This window comes from Diceros bicornis, chromosome 1 (assembly GCF_020826845.1).
Source record: "Diceros bicornis minor isolate mBicDic1 chromosome 1, mDicBic1.mat.cur, whole genome shotgun sequence".
Lineage (NCBI taxonomy): Eukaryota > Metazoa > Chordata > Mammalia > Perissodactyla > Rhinocerotidae > Diceros > Diceros bicornis.
Genome location: NC_080740.1, coordinates 20566275 through 20587768, shown reverse-complemented (window position 1 = coordinate 20587768; position 21494 = coordinate 20566275). Strand labels below are relative to the sequence as shown.

Genomic DNA, 21494 nt, shown 5'->3' with positions numbered 1-21494 from the left:
TTATACTCTATATCACAGTTACTTCCTGTTTTCTTCAATTTCTATTACATCATAAACGTTCTTGTTGTCATTAAATATTCTCTTTAAACAATTATTTTGTGATTTCATAATAGTCTATCAATTGTATGTACTATAATTATTTCCACTCAACATGTTAGTGATTTTTCTTTTTGTTATTATAAACAAAATTGCAATGAAAATTTTTTCAGATGTTTATTGAATATGTTGGAAATCCCATCCCTTGATTTGTCATATTTGTTACAATTTTTTTCCCATTTAGCCTTTTAAATTTATGATGACTTTTAACATAATGTTTTTAACTTTATGTAACTTTTGCTATCAATTATTTTCCTTTGTGATTTCCTTTACTGCGTGTTTGTTTAGAAAGTTCTTTCCTAGTCCAAGGTCAGTAAATAACTTACCTATATTTTCTTCTGTTTTTTATGATTCACTTTTAGCTTTTTAATTAATATAGAATGTGTTTGGGACTATCTATTTAAGGTAGATTCTGAGGTAGATTTGGGCTATTTCAAATAGATTTGAGAGTCTATTAAGGTAGAATTTAACAAAATTTTCCCCAAATAGCACAACTACCCAGTAACATATTACTTCCTTTGTGATGATGGATTTATGATGGTGCTCTATCATACACCAATTTCTTTTTTGGGGCTCATCTTTCATATTTTAATTACTTAAATATCTGGTATAATAAATGCCTTCTCATTATTTCTCTTTTGCAAAAATTTCGTGGCTATGGTTACTCATTTATTCTTCCAAACAAATTTTAAAAACACTTTATCAAATTCTCCCCATTTCACTTCACTCCAAACTCATTAGGATCTGCTTGACATTGCATTAAACCTATACATTCAACTGAAAAAAATGCATTCTTTTGATATTCAGTGTTCCAATTTTCTTAATTGTAGTATTTTCTATTTTCTATTTTCTTAATATGGAGTCTGTACATTTCTTGTTATGGTTATGCCTAAGTATTTTATATATTTTATTGCTTTTGTGAAAGAAATATTTTTCACATCATAATTTTAAACTGGTAAGACATTATTCTCAGTGAACTTTCACTGAGAATGCTTCGACTCCAGCTTGATTTATTCTGTATGTAGAAAAATATTTATAAGAGTACTTTACTGCATAGACATAAATGACCTTAGCCGGTGCTTGAGAGAGAACACTGAAGGCCATGCAGATTATTAAAGAAGACCAACTTTGTAGTTATGAAAGGAGCTAGAAGGAGCCACTGGTTATCCATTTTATTCTATAGTGTACAACTGCATAAGTGAAAGTAATGCATTTTTTTTTATTACTGGGGAGGGAAAAAGACAAGAAATTGATGCACCCATGTCTGTAATGACAAGTGAAGGGTGATTTTTGAAGATAGTGGGGGACCCAAAAGTATTTAATTGTTCCCTATAGTTTGAGCCTTATGCATCTCATCTACCTCATTGTTGACGGTCCGTTTTGGCATAAGCAAGATGAATAATGTAGACAATGTCTCCCATGGGAATTAAATTTAAAATGAAGGCTCTAAGTAACTGATATCTAAAGATCATGTTATAAAACTGGCCTCCATGTCCTCGGTCCCACTGTACTCTGTTGTCCTTGGAGGCTGCACACACACCTGTCATTCACTTGCCCTCAGTTTCTAAGGTGGCAGGATGCCAGTGCCAGCCAAGTGTTCACAGTGCAAAGTGCTTTAGACTCCTCTGAAATGAAAGTCAGTATGTAAATGTGCAACATGACGACATTATTATTCTAGCTTCCTGGCTGCTTTCAGCAAGCACTGACTGCCACATGAGGTCTCAAGTGTTCTGGCACAGTGTGCAAGTGTTCAAAAGAAGTTAAAGTAATGAAATTGGATCTACATTTCCATAGATATTCAAGCTGGCATGGAGAAATGGAGTCATGGAATCAGGGTTGGATGGTCTCCACCAAACAGCCTAGGCAAGTGCCTATGATGCCAGGCTACTAAGCAGAATTTTCAGTCGTGAAAGGCCACCACTGTTTCTTCCTCTGGGTCTAAAATTACAAAATGTGCACATTTCTCCCAGCCTCACACAACTCTCTGGTTGCTTTATACTCAGTCCCCACCCACCCATTCCCTGGAGCACATCGGCTTTGCTTAAATCCAGCACAAGTTTTAAAATGAAGAACTAAGTACAAAGAGGGGAAAAATGTTTAGTTAGAAGCCTAATACAGCATATGTTACTGTATCAAGTATGTGACTCTTAAGAGGGGGGCCAGGCTTACCGTGTAGCTGATCTACCTAAGGTACTTCGTAGGAAGTGTCCACCTAATGAGTTTCAGTTGACCTTGTCATTTTTTTGCAGTTTTCATTGCTCATAGGTCTTCTGCTTTGCATCCAGCATTCTCTGCTGTTGAAAGTTCTGGAGCCAAGACCAAACTTAGGTCTATGGGTGGTGGGGTCAAGAAACTGAGTTTGCTAGTGAGTCAGCATGGGTCTAGGGTCAGCGCAGATTCCGGATTTGATCATTCTGAGACCTGACCTCTCTCTTACACATTTATACCCTCCCACCGGCTGAAATATTTCTGTTCATCAGGGCAAGAGCAACAGAATCCGAGTCTCGTGCTTAGATACTAGCATAGGTCCATAATGCTGGGTATCCTCCCTCCTCCATCTCCCTTTATATCCTGAAATTTTCAGGGGCTCCAAGTATCTGTTTATATATATTTGGAGATGAAAATATTTTAAATTTAAAAATGCAAGAGAAGAACAATTCAAAGAATTCAAGCACTGAAGAATACCTTTATTCATACAGAATCTCTCTTTTTTTTAAATTGTATTTTAGGACAGTGAAAAAAAGGGATTTATAAATAAAATCTATGCCATCCAGGAGGTATGCATCAGTGTCCAGAACATCCTAGATGAAGTGGCTTCCTTTGGCGAAAGGATAAAGAAGTGAGTGATGCTGACGGGAGCCCTGGCCTTCTGTGGGACAGTGTCCATTTATTTCTTGGAGGGTGAAATGCCACATTCTTTTTGGCAGGGGACACTCCTTCTGGGTGATCTATTGCTCAGTTTCATCATTATTTACTTTGTTTCTGCCAGTCTTTGGTTTTATGAAAGTTCTGTCAATTTCCTTCCTGAAATTTAGAACATATTGGTTGGAAAGAAGTCATACTTGTAGCTTTGAAGAAATAACACCGTCCTAAATTTTAGCACATTTTCACAGTAAAAGACTTTGTTCATAAACGGCATATGAAATTGTGATAGAAAAAAAATGAACCAAGCTAAATGAGGACTTCAGGTAATCCAGAAACACCTGTGTTTTATTATTGGTCAAGTTATATTTTCATCATTACTCTAAAATTTTAAAAAATGGTATGTATAACACCCTGCAGACATATTATTTCAAATTTGTGTATTTCAATAGCTGAGAAAATTATAGATGAAATAAACTAGTGCTTTGTCATTTAGAAAATGCACAGAAATTTTATAATTTAAAAGAAAGAATCCCCTTTCCTTATTTTTTTTAAATAAGGAAAAACAGCTTCATTGAGATCTAATGTAAAATTAAGAAACTTACATTCTTAATTTTACATTACAGTACATCCCTTGGTGTCCTCGGGGGATTGGTTCCAGGACTCCAGGGATACCAAAATCCGTAGATGCTCAAGTCTTCTATCTAAAATGGCATAGTATTTGCATATAAACTACGCATATCCTCCTGTATACTTTAAATCATCTCCAGATTACTTATAATACCTAATACAACGTAAATGCTGTGGAAATAGTTGTTATACTGTATTGTTTAGGAAATAATGACAAGAGAAGAAGTCTGTACGTGTTCAGTACTGACGCAACCATCGTAGGCCTTTCGGTCTGTGGTTGGTTGAATCTGCAGATGTAACCCACAGATGTAGAAGGCCAACTGTACTTGTGTTTTACTTCAAATAATTTTATTTACTAATATACTTTTGAAAATAACTATTTAATTATAAAAACAATAAGGTGAATTTACAACAATTGATTATCAGTGAAAAATATGCTAAGGCCCCGTACTACTAAACTATGGGAAAATTGGCCTACATAATGATTGCTAAGTGGTCTCTTCAAGAAGAGGTGCTGTATATCTGGATAAGTCTGCATTTTCCTAGTTTCACATATCTATTCATTGTTTATTATTCATAACCGAAAGTGTTCTGCAGATTTAGATCCTTGGGCATACACAGAATTTGAAAGGAGTAAATTATTTAAACTAAAGGTGTGAATCATTCATCCAGTGCCTTTCATGTTTCAAGGGATAACGCATTTTATTTTGTATAAGTTTTTGTTTAATATATTTCCACATATGCGTAAGTGCTGAGTTTCCACTTTCTTATATCATATTAGGCAGAATAGCCTCCCTCTCACTCCCAAATGTGCCTGTAAGCAACATTCAGTCTCAGACATCTGAAGACTGATTCCCACATCTTTTCTCTTTCCTTTTTCCTCTCCATGTAATTTCCATCTCCAAGAATATTCCCTTGTTCTCCACATCCTATCCACTGAAGCATAGTGTGAAGTCCTAAATGGGGCATTTCGCTGTTGAGTGTTGTCCTTTCTCTGAGGTACACCATGTGTTGAAACCTGACAGACGCATCTCATTTATATCAGAAGAACCTGGGTCAGCTCTGAGGTCAGACGAGTAAAATGCCTGAGAGGAAGAGGCTTGTTTATAACTCTGGGTGGTAGGAGACCTCAGATAGGTGTATGGTTGGAAAACGTCATGGCCTGTTGAAGGATGTGAGATCCTGGCTGTGGACCAGCCTCGGGGAAAACGGGTTTTATAGAATTTTCCATAGGTATAGACTGAGGTATAGGAACATGGCATAGGATCCAGTGAGTCTTGAAGGAGCCGTTTTTTCTGCACAACAATCTTTTGAATACTAAAAAAGAGAAACTTCCCTGGGTCACATGAGATAAAAGGCATCTATCCAGAAAGCAGATTCAGAAGCAATCTTTAAGTTCAAAGTGAACAGACTCTATAATTACCACATCTTGTTACTAAGTAATCCTTCCAGAACTTTCTTGAATTGCATCTCTTTTGGGGTGGGGGGGAGATCATATTTTAGATTTAGATTCCATAGTGCACTGTGGAAATAGAAAAGGGCAGTCTTTTTTCCCCTGACAGTAGCTACACTGGTAAGGACTCTTTGCCATTTATCCTTCCAAGAGGAGTAAGGAGAACACAGGGAGCCCTTCAGTGAGGCTGCCCAGAGGGAGGGTCTTCTGAGTGAAGAGCCAGTGCCCTTGCACATGGAGTAGTGTGATGGATGGCTCTGAGCTGAGCCGCAGAAAAGCAAGCAAACACTCAGCCTTCTGTTCTCTCCACAAGAGGCAGAAGCAAGGGAAGCACGGGTGTCAGTAAAGGAGGGAAGACATTTGACCTAGAGAGACACAAAAAGCAAGCCATATGCCACAAAGCTACGGAATAACTCCTAAGTGTTATGTTGAGGTGCAGTATAGGAAGAAAATCTCTTAATCATCCTTTATTGGATCAGCAACTGCCCTGGACAAACCCTACCCCAAGTAAACATAACATACCTTACCAGGAAATTAGAAGAAATAAAAAACGCTAACATTTATCCACATCTTGTACAATTTCATATTTTCCTGAAGTGTCTTTAGGGACCTTTTCACTGCCTTATGAGAAATGCCGTACTTTAGACTCCTGGAGTTGATTAGCTCTAATAATATCACTTAATTCACATACACATGTTACCATCACTATCAGTCTTCCTTGATACAATAAAAGCTTCCTCATTTTATGAAGGGGAAAGCTGAGGCTTTGTGAGGTCGACTCATCTGAAGTCACAAGGAACCTAGGCTTTGAACGCAAATCTGCTCCCTTCAGGATGTGTTAGTTCCTATTTGAATGCTGAATGCTGAGGCCATGGTGTGCCTGTAAGTGGGGATATAGTTATACACCTAACCCTGAAGGCTCCATGCAATGGTTCTCTGTTTTCTTGAGAACGTTGTCACTCTCTCTGAAAAACCACCAGAGATTCACTACAGAATTCTACACAAAAAGCCTGAAACTATTACGATCTTTCCATGTTCCATGTTCCTGATTTTCTACATCATCTTTTTTGCCTTCTCTGTCTTCATTTTTCACTTCTTTTCCCTTTTTGTCCCACTAAATTCCTTCCCATCTTCTTAATCCTGTCTTTTTTGTAACTTCCTCTTCTTCTGTTCATTGATCCCGTCTCTGTTCTTTGTTCTGATGTTGTCTCTCTATCAATACTCAGCCTTGCCGCCTTCCCTGAGCCTCTCCATTATCATTCACCAGCAGGATGAGAACACTGCAGACCCATCAGCCAGGCCCTGCTATCGCCCACACTTCTCCAATTTACACTCCCTTTTCAGTCTTTCCAATAAATCTACCACATGCCTCACTCTCCTGTGCCAGAAATAATGTAGGGAGAACAGTGGGCAATACTGACTTTATTTCTTAATTATCTTTGTGTTTCTGGTCACACGGGCAGTGATGGCAGGTGAATGTTTACAAGGCTAACTATTCTATCCCCCCTTGCTGACTTCTAGTTCCAATTGAAACAGCCGAAGTGGGAAGCGAGTATTCCTCTAAAGAATTCTAAAGTTCAGAAGATTTACACCATAGTGTAAGATTTAGTTCTACAGACAATTGCTGGCAACATTTTATTTCTAGTGTGGGGAATCCAGTGTGAGAGTTGATAGAAGAAAGAATGGTAGGCCCTGTGGCATTCTCCTCTGAGAAAATTTGGAGAAAACAAGATTGAGTACTAGTTTTAGAAGTAAAAAAACAAAGTGGGTTATTTTTTTATTTTTTATTTTTTTTACCACATGTTGAGTCACCCAGGTAGTGTAATGGCTTAGATTCTGAAGTCACTTGAGACAATCTGGAGGGGTTGGTGGCAAGACTTTTACCTGGGCCCTGTGTTCATGGAATTGAGCCAATTATGACTAACCTGTGTCCTCTGATAGCCTACTACCACTGGTTTCTATTCCAAGGAGAAATGCAGTCTTACTAGATCCCTAAACCAGATTTTGAGTCAGAATCACATTTATTTTAATCTTTGTTTGATAAAAGTACGAAGTGCTCAGATTGCTGATGTGTTCATTTCTCCTTCAGTACTTTCAACTGGACTGTCCCCTTCTTAAGCTGGCTGGCCATTGTAGCCCTCTGTGTGTTCACAGTCATCCTGTACTTCATTCCACTGAGATACATTGTCCTTGTCTGGGGTAAGTAAAGCCTTTTTTATTTATTTTTTTAAACTGTCGTAGCTGCTAAGAACAAACTTTTTAAGGAATGAGTTATAATGTCGGTAGTTGCCTATATTTATGGTCATGAAGCTTCTCCATGATGAAAGGAGACAGGCCAGTTAAAAAATCACAACAGTATAAAGATTTAGGTCTACCTGCAAAATGCATTTTTCTTCTCTGGCACCATAGGCTCTATCATACTATAAACATGTAGTTGTGCAGATTCTTCATATATCAAAGTGTAGCTTTGTCTAGATATCACTCTGATTTATTTTCACCACTTATACGTAAACAGAGGCATTTCGATCCATATGGTGCATTTAGGACAATATGCTTTTGTGCTGTGGTACTTTATCTTGTGGAAGCATCTGTAAACATGGTACTATATATGGCCACCTGTTTAAGAGGTCACCTTTAGCATGCAGGAAAAGGATCCTTGGCATTGACAGGCTGCTTAGGAATAAGAAACCTTTATATGTATGAAATAAGAATGCTTCTGCAAAAACCCACCTTAAAGGTGATATTTTTGGTCCTAATTTTTAATGCAATTATGCTGCATGTCAACAGTTCCAACACACCTAGGTGCCATTTAGGTGGTAGTTTCAGCATTCTTCACAGTTTGGGGATTTTTTTTCCTTATCTGTCAAAATTCTTGGTTTGAAAAACTCAATTTTCAGTCTCCAAGATCGATTAACATATAAGACTATGATATTAATGATATATATATATAAATAAGACTGGGTAGAAGTAGAATTCTCTACTTGCCCCTGGCCTACATACATCTAAGATTGCTAAACCTATACAAAACGCAAAGAACCAAAGTGGGTCTTAACTCCAGAAAACACGTGCTTACGCTGAAAGCAAAAAGATCAAAGGGAATGTTTTGTTCCTTTCTTTTTCAGGCTTTTAAAGAAATATGCTAGAATAAAGGGAGAAGGGGTCTGATGTCTCTAAGCCCTCCACTTTTAAGATTCCTATCTCTCTATTCTTTTTGGCCTATCTTGTCATATCTCCAGTAAGCTCTCTTACCTCTTATCACTATCATTACCTTTATTTACATTTGGGGTAGGGAGTGGAAGGTGGGGGGAATGGTGATTATTTTTTCCTTAATTTCTATAATTTAAAGAAACAGTTTCAACTAAGGCAGTCCTCTCACGATACAAGGGAAGAGGCATTTCCACCATGTTCTTGCTTCCCTATTGTATGTTCAAGCCCTCATCTTTCATTCCTTCTCTGATATTTAAAACAGATGCTGTTTTATTGAAGGAATTAGGGTAGGGCATTAGGTGTGGCAGCTTATTACCTCTAACCTACCCAGGGTCAGACCTGCCATCTCAGTTGTGATAGGTGGTGAACCTCTGGTTTCGTTTCCCCGGATTCTCAGAAACTGGAGCCCATGGCAGACATCTGGCTATGTAACCTGGGGTGGCCTCACTGGCTAGCTGTCTTAAACGTAATTTTTAGAGAATGTGTTTGGGCCTCTTGTTTCATCAAATGAAATAAAACAAGAACAGTCATCCTTTAGTGGTAGGTGATTGCTGAAACATTAACCAGAAATTTAAGACAGAGGTCTCACATGGGGACACAGGGACCAAAATCATGTTTGCAGAAGTTTATTCTGCTGAACTCCCTGAAGAAGAGCCAAGATGCTCTCGTTTATGGCCTAGTTTTTACCGGTCTGTTGATTTCATATAAAGCTGTTTATTTTTTTATAAAGTGAATATGCTTCGTAATTTATTAAGTGCAATATAAATTTAAAAGAGTTGACTTAGCTCATTGAAATTCTACATTATACCATAGAATATGTAGAATAGATTCTTCCAGTTTTATATATTATTTTGATGTTTCTATCTCATTAAATTTTTTGTTTGTTTGTGTAATAGCTCCAGTTTCACTTGAATTTGCCTCTCCTCCACATTTGTTCTTCAGGTAGTGCGGAGGATTAACTGTTGAATAATTTAGTATAGGTAGATATGGCTCATCTTTAATTGTCCTTGGTCGTTCTAATCCAAGAAGTTATCCAAGTAAGTCAATCACAGCAGCAACTTTTGCGAGCATTAAATTTAAATTTCTTGTAATTTAAAAGTAAAATTGGTTTCTGAAAATCTCAAAGCCAGAAATGTAGAAATGGAAACTTTTTTTTCTTGTCATAAGAACTTTGAAGATCTCTCTTAGCAACTTTCAAATATGCAATCCAGTATTATTAATTATAGTCACCATGCTGTACATTACATCCCTGTGACTTATTTTATAACTGGAAATTTGTACTTTTTGACTCTTTTTTATGGCTGACTAATATTCCATTGTGTATGTATACATATGTATACATACACACCCCACATTTTCTTTATCCATTCATCCATCAGTGAACACTCAGGTTGTTTCCATGTCTTGGCTATTATAAAAAATGCTGCAATGGACATGGGGATGCATATATCAATTCAAGTTAGTGTTTTTGTTTTCTTTGGATAAATATTCAGAAATGGATCATATGGTAGTTCTATTTTAAATTTTTTGTGGAAACTCCATACTGTTTTCCATAGTGACTGCACCAATTTACATTCCCATCAGCAGTATACAAGGGTTCCCCTTTCTCAACATCCTCGCCAACACTTATTATTTATTGTCTTTTTGATAATAGCCATTCTAACGGGTGTGAGGTGATATCTCATTGTAGTTTTGATTTGCATTTCCCTGATGATTAATGATGTTGAGCATTTTTTCATATACCCTTTGGCCATCTGTATATCTTCTTTGGAAAAATGTTTATTCTGATTTGCCCATTTTTTAATCAGACTGTTTTTTTGATATTGAGTTGTATGAGTTCTTTCTGTATTTTGAATATTAGCCCCTTATCAGATATATGATTTGCAAATCTTTTCTCCCATTCAGTAGGTTGCTTTTTCATTTTGTTAATGGTTTCCTTTGCTGTGCAGAAGCTTTTTAGTTTGATGTAGTCCCACTTGTTTATTTTTACTTTTGTTGCCTTTGCTTTTGGTGTCAAATACAAAAAATCATAGCCAAGACTGATACCAAGGAGCTTACGGCCTATATTTTCTTCTAAGAGTTCTATGGTTTCGGGTCTTACATTTGAGTCCTTAATCAATTTTTAGTTAATTTTTGTGTATGGTATAAGATAGTAGTCTATTTTCATTCTTTTGCGTGTGGCTGTGCATTTTTCAAACACCCCTTATTGAAGAGACTGTCCTTTCCCCATTGTATATTCTTGGCTCCTGTGTTGTAAATTAATTGACTGTATATGCGTGGGTTTATTTCTGGGCTATTTTGTTCCATTGATCTATGTGTCTGTTTTTCTGCCAATACCATACTGTTTTGATTACTATAGCTTTGTGATATAGTTTGAAATCAGGGAACAGTATGCCTCCAGCTTTGTTCTTCTTTCTCAAGATTGCTTTGGCTATTCAGGGCCTTTTATGGTTCCATACATATTTTAGGATTGCCTACACTATTTCTATGAAAAATGCCATTGGAATTTTGATGAGGATTGCATTGAATCTGTAGATTGCCTTGGGTAGTCTGGACTTTTTAACGATATGAATTCTTCCAATCCATGAGCATGGAATGTATTTCCATTTATTTGTGTCATCTTCAATTTCTTTCATTAATGTCTTAGAGTTTTCATTGTACAGTCCTTTTACCTCCTTGGTTAAATTTATTCCTAATTATTTTATTCTTTTTGATGCAATTGAAAATGATAATAATAATTATCTTAATTATAATTATCTTAATTTCTCTTTCTGATAGTTCATTATTAGTGTATGGAAATGTGACAGGTTTTTGTGTATTGATTTTGTATCCTTGTTGGTTCGCAAATTGGCCCCTATAGATGAAGGGCAAAGAGAGACCAAAGAAAGAGGCAGACCACTCCAGATTGCTAGGTGGCAGGTTTAATAAACAAGGAAATTTACTTATGAGGCTTGCCTTGGGTGACCGCAAGACCAGCAGATCTCCACACCCTCCTGCCAAAATCTTAAAGGTTTATATAGAAGCATTAACTGGGTTTAGTCATGTATACCATCCAGATGGTCTCAACAACACCTTACTCTTTCAAGGCTATGTCCTTGGAACAGCTCCCACCATGGGAATGGGGGGCAGAACATACAATCCCAGTATAGGGTAGGGGGTGAGGAGCTTCCAATTTCCCAGGTCCAGCTCACAGGTCATCCGGCAGTCACATCCTCGTGATTTCCTCCTCCAACAATCCTACAACGATACTGAATTCAGTTTATTCTAACAGTTTTTTGGTGGAGTCTTTAGGGTTTATGTATAAGATGATGTCATCTGCAAATAGTGACAGTTTTATTTCTTCCTTTCCAATTTAGATGCTTTTTATTTCTTTTTCTTGCCTGATTGCTCTGGTTAGGACTTCCAATACTACGTTGATTAAGAGTGGAAAGAGTGGGCATCCTTGTCTTGTTCCTGATCTTAGAGGAAAGGTTTTCAGCTTTTCAGCATTGCATACAATGTTAGCTGTGGGCTTCTCATATATAGCCTTTATTATGTTGAGGAATGTTCCCTCTATACACATTTTGTTGAGAATTTTTATCATAAATAGATGTTGAATTTTGTCATTCTTTTTCTGCATTTATTGAGATGATCATATGATTTTTATCCTCCATTTTGTTAACATGGTGTATCACATTGATTTACAGATGCTGGACCATCCTTGCATCCCTTGAATAAATCCCAATTGATCATAGTGAATGATCCTTTTAATGTATTGTTGAATTCAGTTTGCTAATATTTTGTGGAGGGTTTTTGCATCTATGTTCATCAGGGATATTGGTCTATAATTTTCTTTTTTGTGGCATCCTTGTCTGGTTTGGTATCAGGGTAATGCTGGTCTTGTAAAATAAATTTGTAAGTATTCCCTTCTCTTCTATTTCTTGGAAGAGTTTGAGAAAGACTGGTATTAATTCTTCTTTGCATGTTTAGTAGAATTCACCAGTGGAGCTGTCTGGTCCTGGGCTTTTGTTTGTTGGGAGGTTTTTGATTACCGATTCAATCTCCTTACTAGTAATTGGTCTGTTCAGATTTTCTATTTGTTCATGACTCAGTCTTGGAAGGAATAGGAATTTATCTATTTCTTCTAGGTTGCCCAATTTGTTGGTGTATAATTGTTCACAGTAGTTGCTTATGATCCTTTGTATTTCCATGGTTTCATAACTTCTCTTTCATTTCGGATTTTATTTATTTGAGCCCTCTCTCTTTCTCTTGGCGAATCTAGCTAAAGATTTGTCATTTTGTTTATCTTTTCAAAGAACCAGCTCTTAGTTTCATTAATCTTTTCTATTGTCTTTTTAGTCTATTTCATATATTTCCACTCTTTGTAATTCCATTCCTTGTACTAACTTTGGCCTTTGTTCTTTTTCTAGTTCCTTGAGGTGTAAAGTTAGGTTGTTTGAAATTTTTCTTGTTTATTGAGGTAGGCATTTATCACTATGAACTTCCCTTTTAGAACTGCTTTTGCTGCATCACATAAATTTTGGCATATTGTGTTTCCATTTTCATTTGTCTCAAAGTATTTTTTTTTATTTCTCTTTTGGTTTCTTTTTTGACCCATTGGTTGTTCAGTAGCTGTTGTTTAATCTCCACATATTTGTGAATTTTCCAGTTTTCTTCTTGTAATTGATTTCTAGTTTCCTACCATTGTAGTTGGAAAAGATGCTTGATATGATTTCAATCTTCTTAAATTTATTAAGATATGTTTTGTGGCCTAACATATGATCTATCCTGGAGAATGTTCCATGTGCCCTTGAGAAGAATGTGTATTCTGCTGCTTTTGGATGGAATCTGGTGTATATATCTGCTAAGTCCATCTGGTCTAACGTGTCATTTAAGGCCAATGTTTCTTATTGATTTTCTCTCTGGATAATCTATCTGTTGTTGAATGTAGGGTATTAAAGTCCCCTACTATTATTGTATTGCTATCTATTTTTCCCTTTAGGTCTGTTAATACTTGCTTTATATGTTTAGGTTAATATGTTATATCATCTTATTGTTATATGTTATATCATGTTGAATTGAACCCTTTATCATTATCTAATGCTCTTCTTTGTCTCTTATTACAGTCTTTGTTTTAAAGTCTATCTTGTCTGATATAAGTACAGCTACCCCAGCTTTCTTTTGGTTTCCATTTGCATGAAGTATCTTTTTCCATAGTTGCACTTTCCATCTGTGTCCTTACATCTGAAGTGAGTCTCTTGTAGGCAGCATATAATAAATGGTCTTCTTCTTTTTTGTTGTTGTTGTTATTTTTTATTTAATTATTTTTTTTGTGAGGAAGATCAGCCCTGAGCTAACATCTATGCCAATCCTCCTCTTTTTTTGCTGAGGAAGGCTGGCCCTGAGCTAACATCCATGTCGATCTTCCTCCACTTTATGTGGGACACCGCCACAGCATGGCCTGACAAGCGGTGCGTCGGCACGCGCCCGGGAACCGAACCCAGGCTGCCAACAGCAGAGCACGTGCACTTAACTGCTAGGCCATGGGGCTGGCCCCTTGGTCTTGTTCTTTTATCCATTCAGGCATTCTATGTCTTTTGATTGGAAAATTTAGTCCATTTACATTTAAAGTAATTATTAATAGGTATGTACTTATTGCCATTTTGTTTGTTTTCTGGCTGTTTTAGAGTTCCTTTCTGTTCCTTTCTTCTTCTCTTGTTCTCTTCCTGTGTGGTTTGATGACTTTCTTTGGTGGTACGCTTAGATTCCTTTCTCATTATCTTTTGTGTATCTACTATAGGTTTTGCTTTGTTGTTACCATGAGGCTTACATATAACACATTATATTTATAACTTAAGTTTGAATGCATTCTAAAACTCCACATTTTTACTCCCCCCCGATATTTTATATTTTTGATGTCACATTTTACATCTTTTTCTCTTGTCTGTCACTTAACTAATTATTGTAGTTAGTTGTTTTTACTAAATGTCTTTAAACCTTCACACTAGCTGTATAAGTGATTAATCCACTACCTTTATTATATATTTACCAGTGAGATTGATATGTTCATATGGTTTCTTATTACTAATTAGCACATTTTCTTTTCAGCTTTAAGAAGTCCCTTTCACATTTCTTGTAAGGCTGGTTTAGTGGTGATGAAATCCTTTAGATTTTGCTTTTCTAGAAAACTCTTAATCTCGCCTTCAATTATGAATGATAACTTTGCCAGGTATAGTATTCTTGGTTGGAAGTTTTTTCTTTCAGCACTTTGAGTTTATCATGTCACTTTCTTCTGGCCTGCAAATTTTCTGCTGAAAAATCTACTGATAATCTCATGGGGGTCCCCTTGTATGTAATAAGTTGTTTTTCTCTTGCTGCTTTTAAGATTCTCACTTTGTCTTTAACTTTTGATATTTTAATTATAATGTGTCTTGGTGTGGGTCTCTTTGAGTTCTTATTTGGAACTCTTTGGGCTTCCTGGAACTGGATGTGTTTCCTTTCCCAGGTTAGGGAAGTTTTCAGTCATTATTTCTTCAAATTAATTTTCTGCCCCTTTCTCTCTTCTCCTTCTAGGACCCCTATAATGTGAATATTAGTGCACTTGACATTGTTCTATAAATCCCTTAAGCTATCTTCATTTTTTAAATTCTTTTTCTTTTCACTGCTCTGATTGGGTGAGTTCCACTGCCCTGTCTTCAAGTTCACTGACTCTTTCTTTGATTTAGCTAGTCTTCCATTGAACCCCTCTAGTGTATTTTTCAGTTCAGTTATTGTATTCTTTACCTCTATGACTTCTATTTGATACTTTCTATCTCTTTGTTGAAGTTTTCACTGTGTTCATCCATGTTTCTCCTGAGTTTGGTGAACATCTTTATGACCATACTTTGAACTCTTTATCAGGTATATTACTTGTCTCTGTTTTATTAAGGTTTTTTTCTGAGGTTTTATCTTGTTCTTTCATTCGAAACATATTGCTCTGTTTACTCATTTTGCTTGATTCTCTGTGTTGGTTTCTATGCATTAGGTAAAACAGTCACTTCTCTCAGTCTTGAAGGAGTGGCCTCAAGTAGAAGATGAAATTTATGGTTCAACCCTGCCCTAGTTCTTGGTTGTTTCTCAAATCTTTGTGATTGTCCAAGCAGCCTGTTTTATTTTTAATAGCTGCCAGTAGTTGAGGGTGTGCAAAGACCAGTCAGTGTCCCAAAGGGGAGGATCTCAGTCAGCACCTAGATTCAGGCTGATTGGAAGCCAGACCCTCAAGCAGCAGCTTTTAAAGTATACAAATATATACAGTCCTGTGGGACCACAAGTATAAGCCCTGCTGGCCACCAGTGCCAGTCGATCTAGAGGTGTCCCCTGGGAGACGGTTGCAAAAATCAGAGCTCCAGATGAGTGTATAAGCTCCTTTCTGGGAGATACCAGTGAGCTATAGCAAGGCAGAGGGAGAGCACAAAGATGATGTCCCTCGGCCTATGTTCCTTGAGAACATCTCTGTAGGCCTCTCGATGTGTGCCAAACCTGAAGCCTCCCCCTCAGGCTGAAGCTACAGGACAAGCAAATCAGCCTCTTTCACAGAAAGACTGGGGGTGTGTTTCAGTCTGTCATCTCTGTAGTGCCCGGGGGGTGGTAGCCTGCCAAGAACTATCTCTCTGATTGTCACAGTCCTGTGGGACCCAGGAATACAAGCCCCTGGCCACCAGAGTCAGGCAATCTGGGGGCATACCCTTGGCAGCAGCCACAAAAACCAGGGCACTAGACATGTATAAAAGCTCCACTTGGGGAGATACTGGTACTCTGAAGTGCAGCTGAGGGACAGCATGAAGCCGATGCCCACTGTTGCAAGGTAAAGATGGCATCTGCCCAGGGGGAAAAAAAAAAGATGGTGACTCGGGCTTTAGCAAGGCAGAGGGAGAGTGTGAAAATGGCACCTGCCAGCCTCCGTCCCTGGAGAGTATCCCAGCAGGTGCCTGCCCCTCCAGCGATGCTTTAACATTAGCAAATGAATCTCTTTCACATAATGTCTGGGTGCTTTTCAAATGGCTTCTTTTGCACTGGGCACTGGGGCAAGTGAATCGGCTCCCTTTAGAAGCCATTTCTCTGTTCGCCACAGCCCTTTGGGTCTCAGGGATGCAAGCTTTGTTGGTTTTCAAAGCCAGTGGTTTGGGGGCTCATCTCTCAGGTGCAGGTCTCAAAAGTTGGGGTACCCAAGTTGGGTACAAACACTTTGCTCCAGGTTTCTGAATTCCCTCCTGATTGTGGGTCACCACGCTAGGTGTGGAGTTTATGGTGAGATTATGTCTCAGCCTCTCCCACTGCTTCAATGTGGCCTTTTTCTCATTTGCCCAGTTTGAAGGAGTTCCTCAGCTAGTTTTCAGGTCTTTTTCAGAGGAAATTGTTCCATATGTAGCTGTAGATTTGGTGTGTCCACGGGAGGAAGTGAGTTCAGGATCTTTCTATGTCACCATCTTGAACTGCCTCCTAGAAGTAAAACCAGATGTAAAACCAGGGCACCAGTCACATGTAAAAGCTCCCCTCGGGGACACTGGCACTCTGGAGCGTGGTAGAGGGACAGTGTGAAGATGGCACCAACCAGCTAGAACGAGGCAGAGGGACAGCATAGAGATGGCACCTGCTGTGAAAGAAAAAAGAAAAAAAAAAGCCTAGAGAAAAAAAAATGGCACCCACTGCCTGGAGCAAGTCAAGAAAGAGCACAAAGATGGCACCTTCCAGTCTCTGTGCCCAGGAAGCTCACCCCAGCAGGCTGCCGAATGTGTGTCAAACCAGATACCTGCCCCTCAGGCCAGTGCTCCAAGACAAGCAAATGAACCTTTCCCACACAAAGTTCGAGCATCCTTTGATCAGCTGCTTCCACACTGGGCCCTGGGGTGGGTGAGTCTGTGCGTGCAAGCCCTTTAAGAGCTGTTTCTAAGATCACTATAGCCTTGTGGGTCTCGTGGTTGTGAGCCTCATTGGTTTTCAAAGCTAAATGTTTTGGAAGCTCATCTCTCAGGCACAGGTCTTAAAAGCTGGGGATACCTGATCTAGGGTTCAAACCCTTCACTCCTCAGGGAGAAGCTTTGGTTTTTGAGTTCCCTCCCGACTGTGGCTCGCTGTGCTGGGGGTAGGGTTTAAGGGCAGATTGTGTCCCAGCCTCTCCTGCTCACACCAATGTGGGCCTTCTCTTGTTCACCTAATATGTAGTCGTTGCTCAGCCAGTTTTTAGTTTCTTTTTTTCAGAGGAAGTTGTTCCATATGTGGCTGTAGATTCAGTGTGTTTGTGGGAGGAGGTGAGTTCAGGATCCTCTTATGTTGCCATCTTCAAAGCTGTTTATTTTTTTAAAAGCTGGTGATAAACTCCTTCTCATTTCAGGTCATTTTGAGAAAAAATCAAGGTCACATGTCTTCTAAACACTTAGCTTGCATAACAGCAACAGTCCCCCCCCAACCCCCACAAAAGATATATCTTTTGAAAAAGGGGAAACCAATAAATCAGACTTCTTGCCTTAAAAACAATCGCAATACAAAATGTGGGAAGACAAGTTTAATCATAGATGGAACACTGAAGCAAAGCTTCTAAGTACTGTAACCCTGAGAGGAAAAGCAAGATACATCAATGCTCATTTTTGCCAGGTGCTTTTGTTTCCCGAATAGAAAGCCTTTCCTGCTGGGAAGAAGCCACTGAAGTACAAAGAGAAAAACAGAGCAGCCATTGAGTTGGGAAGGAGGGAGGAAGGGGACAAAGGAACAAGGGAAGAAGGAAGGAAGAAGAGAGGGAGGGAGGGAGAAAACTGGGTGTATCGGTTCATTCAGTCAAGGCTGAAGGACAGCTTAATCTAGATCTTCAAATCACTGCAACACTTATTCCAGAAAAGTGTTTTATGTAACCCCAGACTTTGGCGATTTCAATAATGTTTGATCTATCACTCTTTCAGGCATCAATAAATTTACAAAAAAGCTTCGGAGTCCATATGCAATTGATAACAATGAACTACTTGACTTCCTTTCCAGAGTCCCTTCAGACGTACAAGTGGTACGTAGGTTTCATTATTATTATTACTTTACTCTAGTGTGGCATTGGGTTTGAACTTTTATATCTTTTTAATTTCAAAGGATTTAGAAGAGCCAGGTAAAGTTAATAAAGCTTGTAGCAGATTTTGCCATTCAGGAATTTAGCCCCGTTAGGTTATCCAAGAAGAATTTACAGAGAGGAATGGGGAATGGAGAACGAGAGATGGTTGCATAAAGAACCTACCAGGGCTGTCAGGGATAGTCCTCTTCCAAGGAAGCTTCAGCTGGAGTTTGTGAAGGGAAGTCACCATTACCTGAAAGGAGGAAACAGGAATATTAGATGATGAAAGAAAGTATACCAATGGACAGCTGAGAGATAAACACTTCTTCACATAATTTGCACAAATTAAGTAAGTTTTAAAGATGCATATTTTGGAGATCCATGGGGGCAGGGGGGAAATGACTACTTTTTGAAGACAGGGACCCATCTCAATCCTTTGAAATCCTTTGAGGTTAATGCTTATTAATCATCAATTATTTTCAGAGTAAAACGAGAAATGTTATTATCAAAATTGAAGGCTAGGTGTGGCAATGCCTTTTTCCTTTGTTTCAGTTGAGTTTTTGATTTGGTATCAGACACGAGAGTGGGCTGGATGGAGATTAAGCCTATATTAAACAAACAATAAATTGCAAAGAACCATTATCCAGCCCTTCAGAATAGATGGAGATGGTTTTGCTTTTGAGGTAATGTGTTATGGACGGTGAAGACCCCAGCCTGTTACCAAGGTTCACATCAGGGCTGTCATGTAGTTTCTGGCAGGACTTCCCTTCTGACTCTTGCTCTATCATTCTATTATTTTCTGCATCCCAGCTGCAGATCTCATACAGCTTCCAGAGTGAGCACATTTTTTACCCCCAAGCACAGTCTCTCATTCCTTTGCTTTTCCTTCCTTTGCCAGAAAGTGGCCATCTGACCAGTCTTTCTCTGAACTCTGTTTAAACAGGTGCAATACCAAGAACTGAAAGCAGATCCTTCTCATAGCCCATGTAAAAGGAAGAAAAACAATCTTGGCTAGCCAGCTCCCAGCACTGAGGAGACCAGCATCTTTTGGGGAAGATAAAAGAAAAAGCCTTCAGCCTCAGCAGCTTTTCCTTTCTTTCTGCTTTTCATTTATTTTGCCTTTTTATCATGATCGAGAGAATTAGTAAATAGTGTACAAAGGCATATGTCTTTGAAATTATACTTCCATTGTACAGAATCAATTTGATAAAGGTTTAGCTACTGCTGTGTGAACACCTTGTTAGCTGTGGATAATAACACACCACACTGGAACAACAAATGAAAGAATGGTAACATTGGGAGATATATACACTTCTCTAATTCCAAGTGGAAGAACCAGAATATCAGATTAAATGCTCAGCTGTGCTCTGATTGAATCTACGTAAAACGTAAATGTCAATTTGATTTAAAATTTTTTTTTTAATATGACTATTTTTTATCTGAAAAGTAATCCATTACAGTTTTCTATGTTTTATACATTTCAAAAGGGAGGGGGGGATCCCCAAACCTGAGTTACGGAACAAATGCATTTCAATTTAACGTAGATTCTGACTTCAGATCCTGACGTTCTTCCCTGTGCAAATTATTCAGATATGACTAGGCTGATTTTAAGCTAATGAATGAAGATACATTCACCCCCTCAAGAGAATCTTCCACACTCTGAAATCCTACAATGAAAATTTCCAAACCTTCAATCATTCCATCTAAAACCTTAAAAAACTACAGGACTACACATAAATACTGCCAGGTTTATAAATGATTGCCTATCATCATCTGAATTTTTATACCTACCACTACTTTAATTTGTACTGAGTTAGGAAATTAGCAATGCAGTTCAGTTGTCAAAAATACTAGCTAACTAAATTGGAATTGCTTTCGGTGTCAGATTCTGCCTCCATGCATCTAAAAATATTGAATACTCAAGTGTTCTCACAGAAAAAAAAGTATCTGCTTTCTCATTAGCTTACTGAAATGCTTTAATGCATAGTACGATTTTTGTTATTAGTGTGAATTTTAATGTAGAGGAGAATGCAGTGTGCTAAGTGATATGCCGGTGTTTCATTACATTCATTTATAGAAAAAATAATCATTCTTGATAATATGAATGCATGAAAACCTATTTTGTAAAATAAACTGCTTATGGGGGGGGGTTTGCCTTTAAAAATGTTTCACTACTTACCATAGACTCTATACTTAAAAATTGCATTCCCAAGACTTATGGTAGTTTTTGTATCTAACTCCCTGGTATATCAAGGGAGTATACCTCTGGAGAGAGAAATAATTTGGTGAGAATGCCTTACGTCCCTGACTTGGTAGGGGATTAAGCTTGGTTGAAATTGCTGCAGACAATGTTTTGCACTACTTTATTAATAATAGATTGGGATAGAGTGGAGATAGGGTTTATGCTGGGAAAATGTAGAAAAGCCAGAAGAAAGAAATATATATTTCACTCTAAAGGAATACTCTTTAAAAATAAATTTAATCTCATCAGAGCTGGTTTTTAAAGTATTTTTATTTTAAAGCTATGTTGTTAAATACTATTTCTTATGATAGAACTATTTTGATCTGTTTATATACTATGCTTGAAAGAATGTCAATTAAATTCCCTTTCTACAGAAAGGTTTGACCTCAATATGTTCTGGTTAGTGCATCATGTTTATAATGACATGCTTACATCCGCATACCATCACTGTTTGTTGCTAAGACATAATACTCCGTGAAGTTGATGTTACTACACAAAGTTTATTGATGGGATAATTAGTTTGAAATAACTTTTGATTATACCTTTGTGAGATTTATGTTCCATGCTGATAGTGTCTACTCAAATGTCTACAAGCCTGATATTCTACAACCTCAGATGTATCTAGTGGATAGTAACCATTAATAGATGACTAATTTCTGTTTGTTGCATTCTTTCAAATTTCAGATGTTCAGTTCAATGGTGATGTTGACTATACATTCATTGCATTAAATACAAAAATAATAATAATCTTTTCTAAGTATAATCAGTACTCTTTTTTTTTTGCGGGGGGGTGGTTGACAGAGGATTGTGTGCATATTCTTATAAATGACATGTCACTTAAAGAAACCTAGGTTTGATTTGGACAAACAAATCAAACTCTCCCTGAAACCTTGACTGTTGTTATATAAAACTCAATACCTTCAGAGGGGTGAGCATCCAGTGAAGCTGATAGAGGA

At 37.8% G+C, this 21494-nt stretch overlaps 1 protein-coding gene across 7 annotated transcripts in view; it reads left to right on the top strand.

The window, feature by feature from the left end:
* MCTP1 (multiple C2 and transmembrane domain containing 1) overlaps positions 1–21285 on the top strand; it is a 501946-nt gene extending 480661 nt beyond the window's left edge. For 6 of the 7 annotated variants that reach the window (XM_058532257.1, XM_058532230.1, XM_058532077.1 and 3 more), the window contains 4 exons: positions 2826–2935; positions 7131–7240; positions 18160–18257; positions 19240–21285. In XM_058532257.1, the coding sequence (XP_058388240.1) occupies positions 2826–2935; positions 7131–7240; positions 18160–18257; positions 19240–19311 (390 nt within the window). In that variant the 3' untranslated portion in view covers positions 19312–21285. Of the gene's footprint in view, positions 1–2825; positions 2936–7130; positions 7241–18159; positions 18258–19239 lie in introns of those variants that run through there. The other variant, XM_058532308.1, reaches the window with a different exon arrangement.
* The last annotated feature ends 209 nt before the right edge of the window (positions 21286–21494 follow it).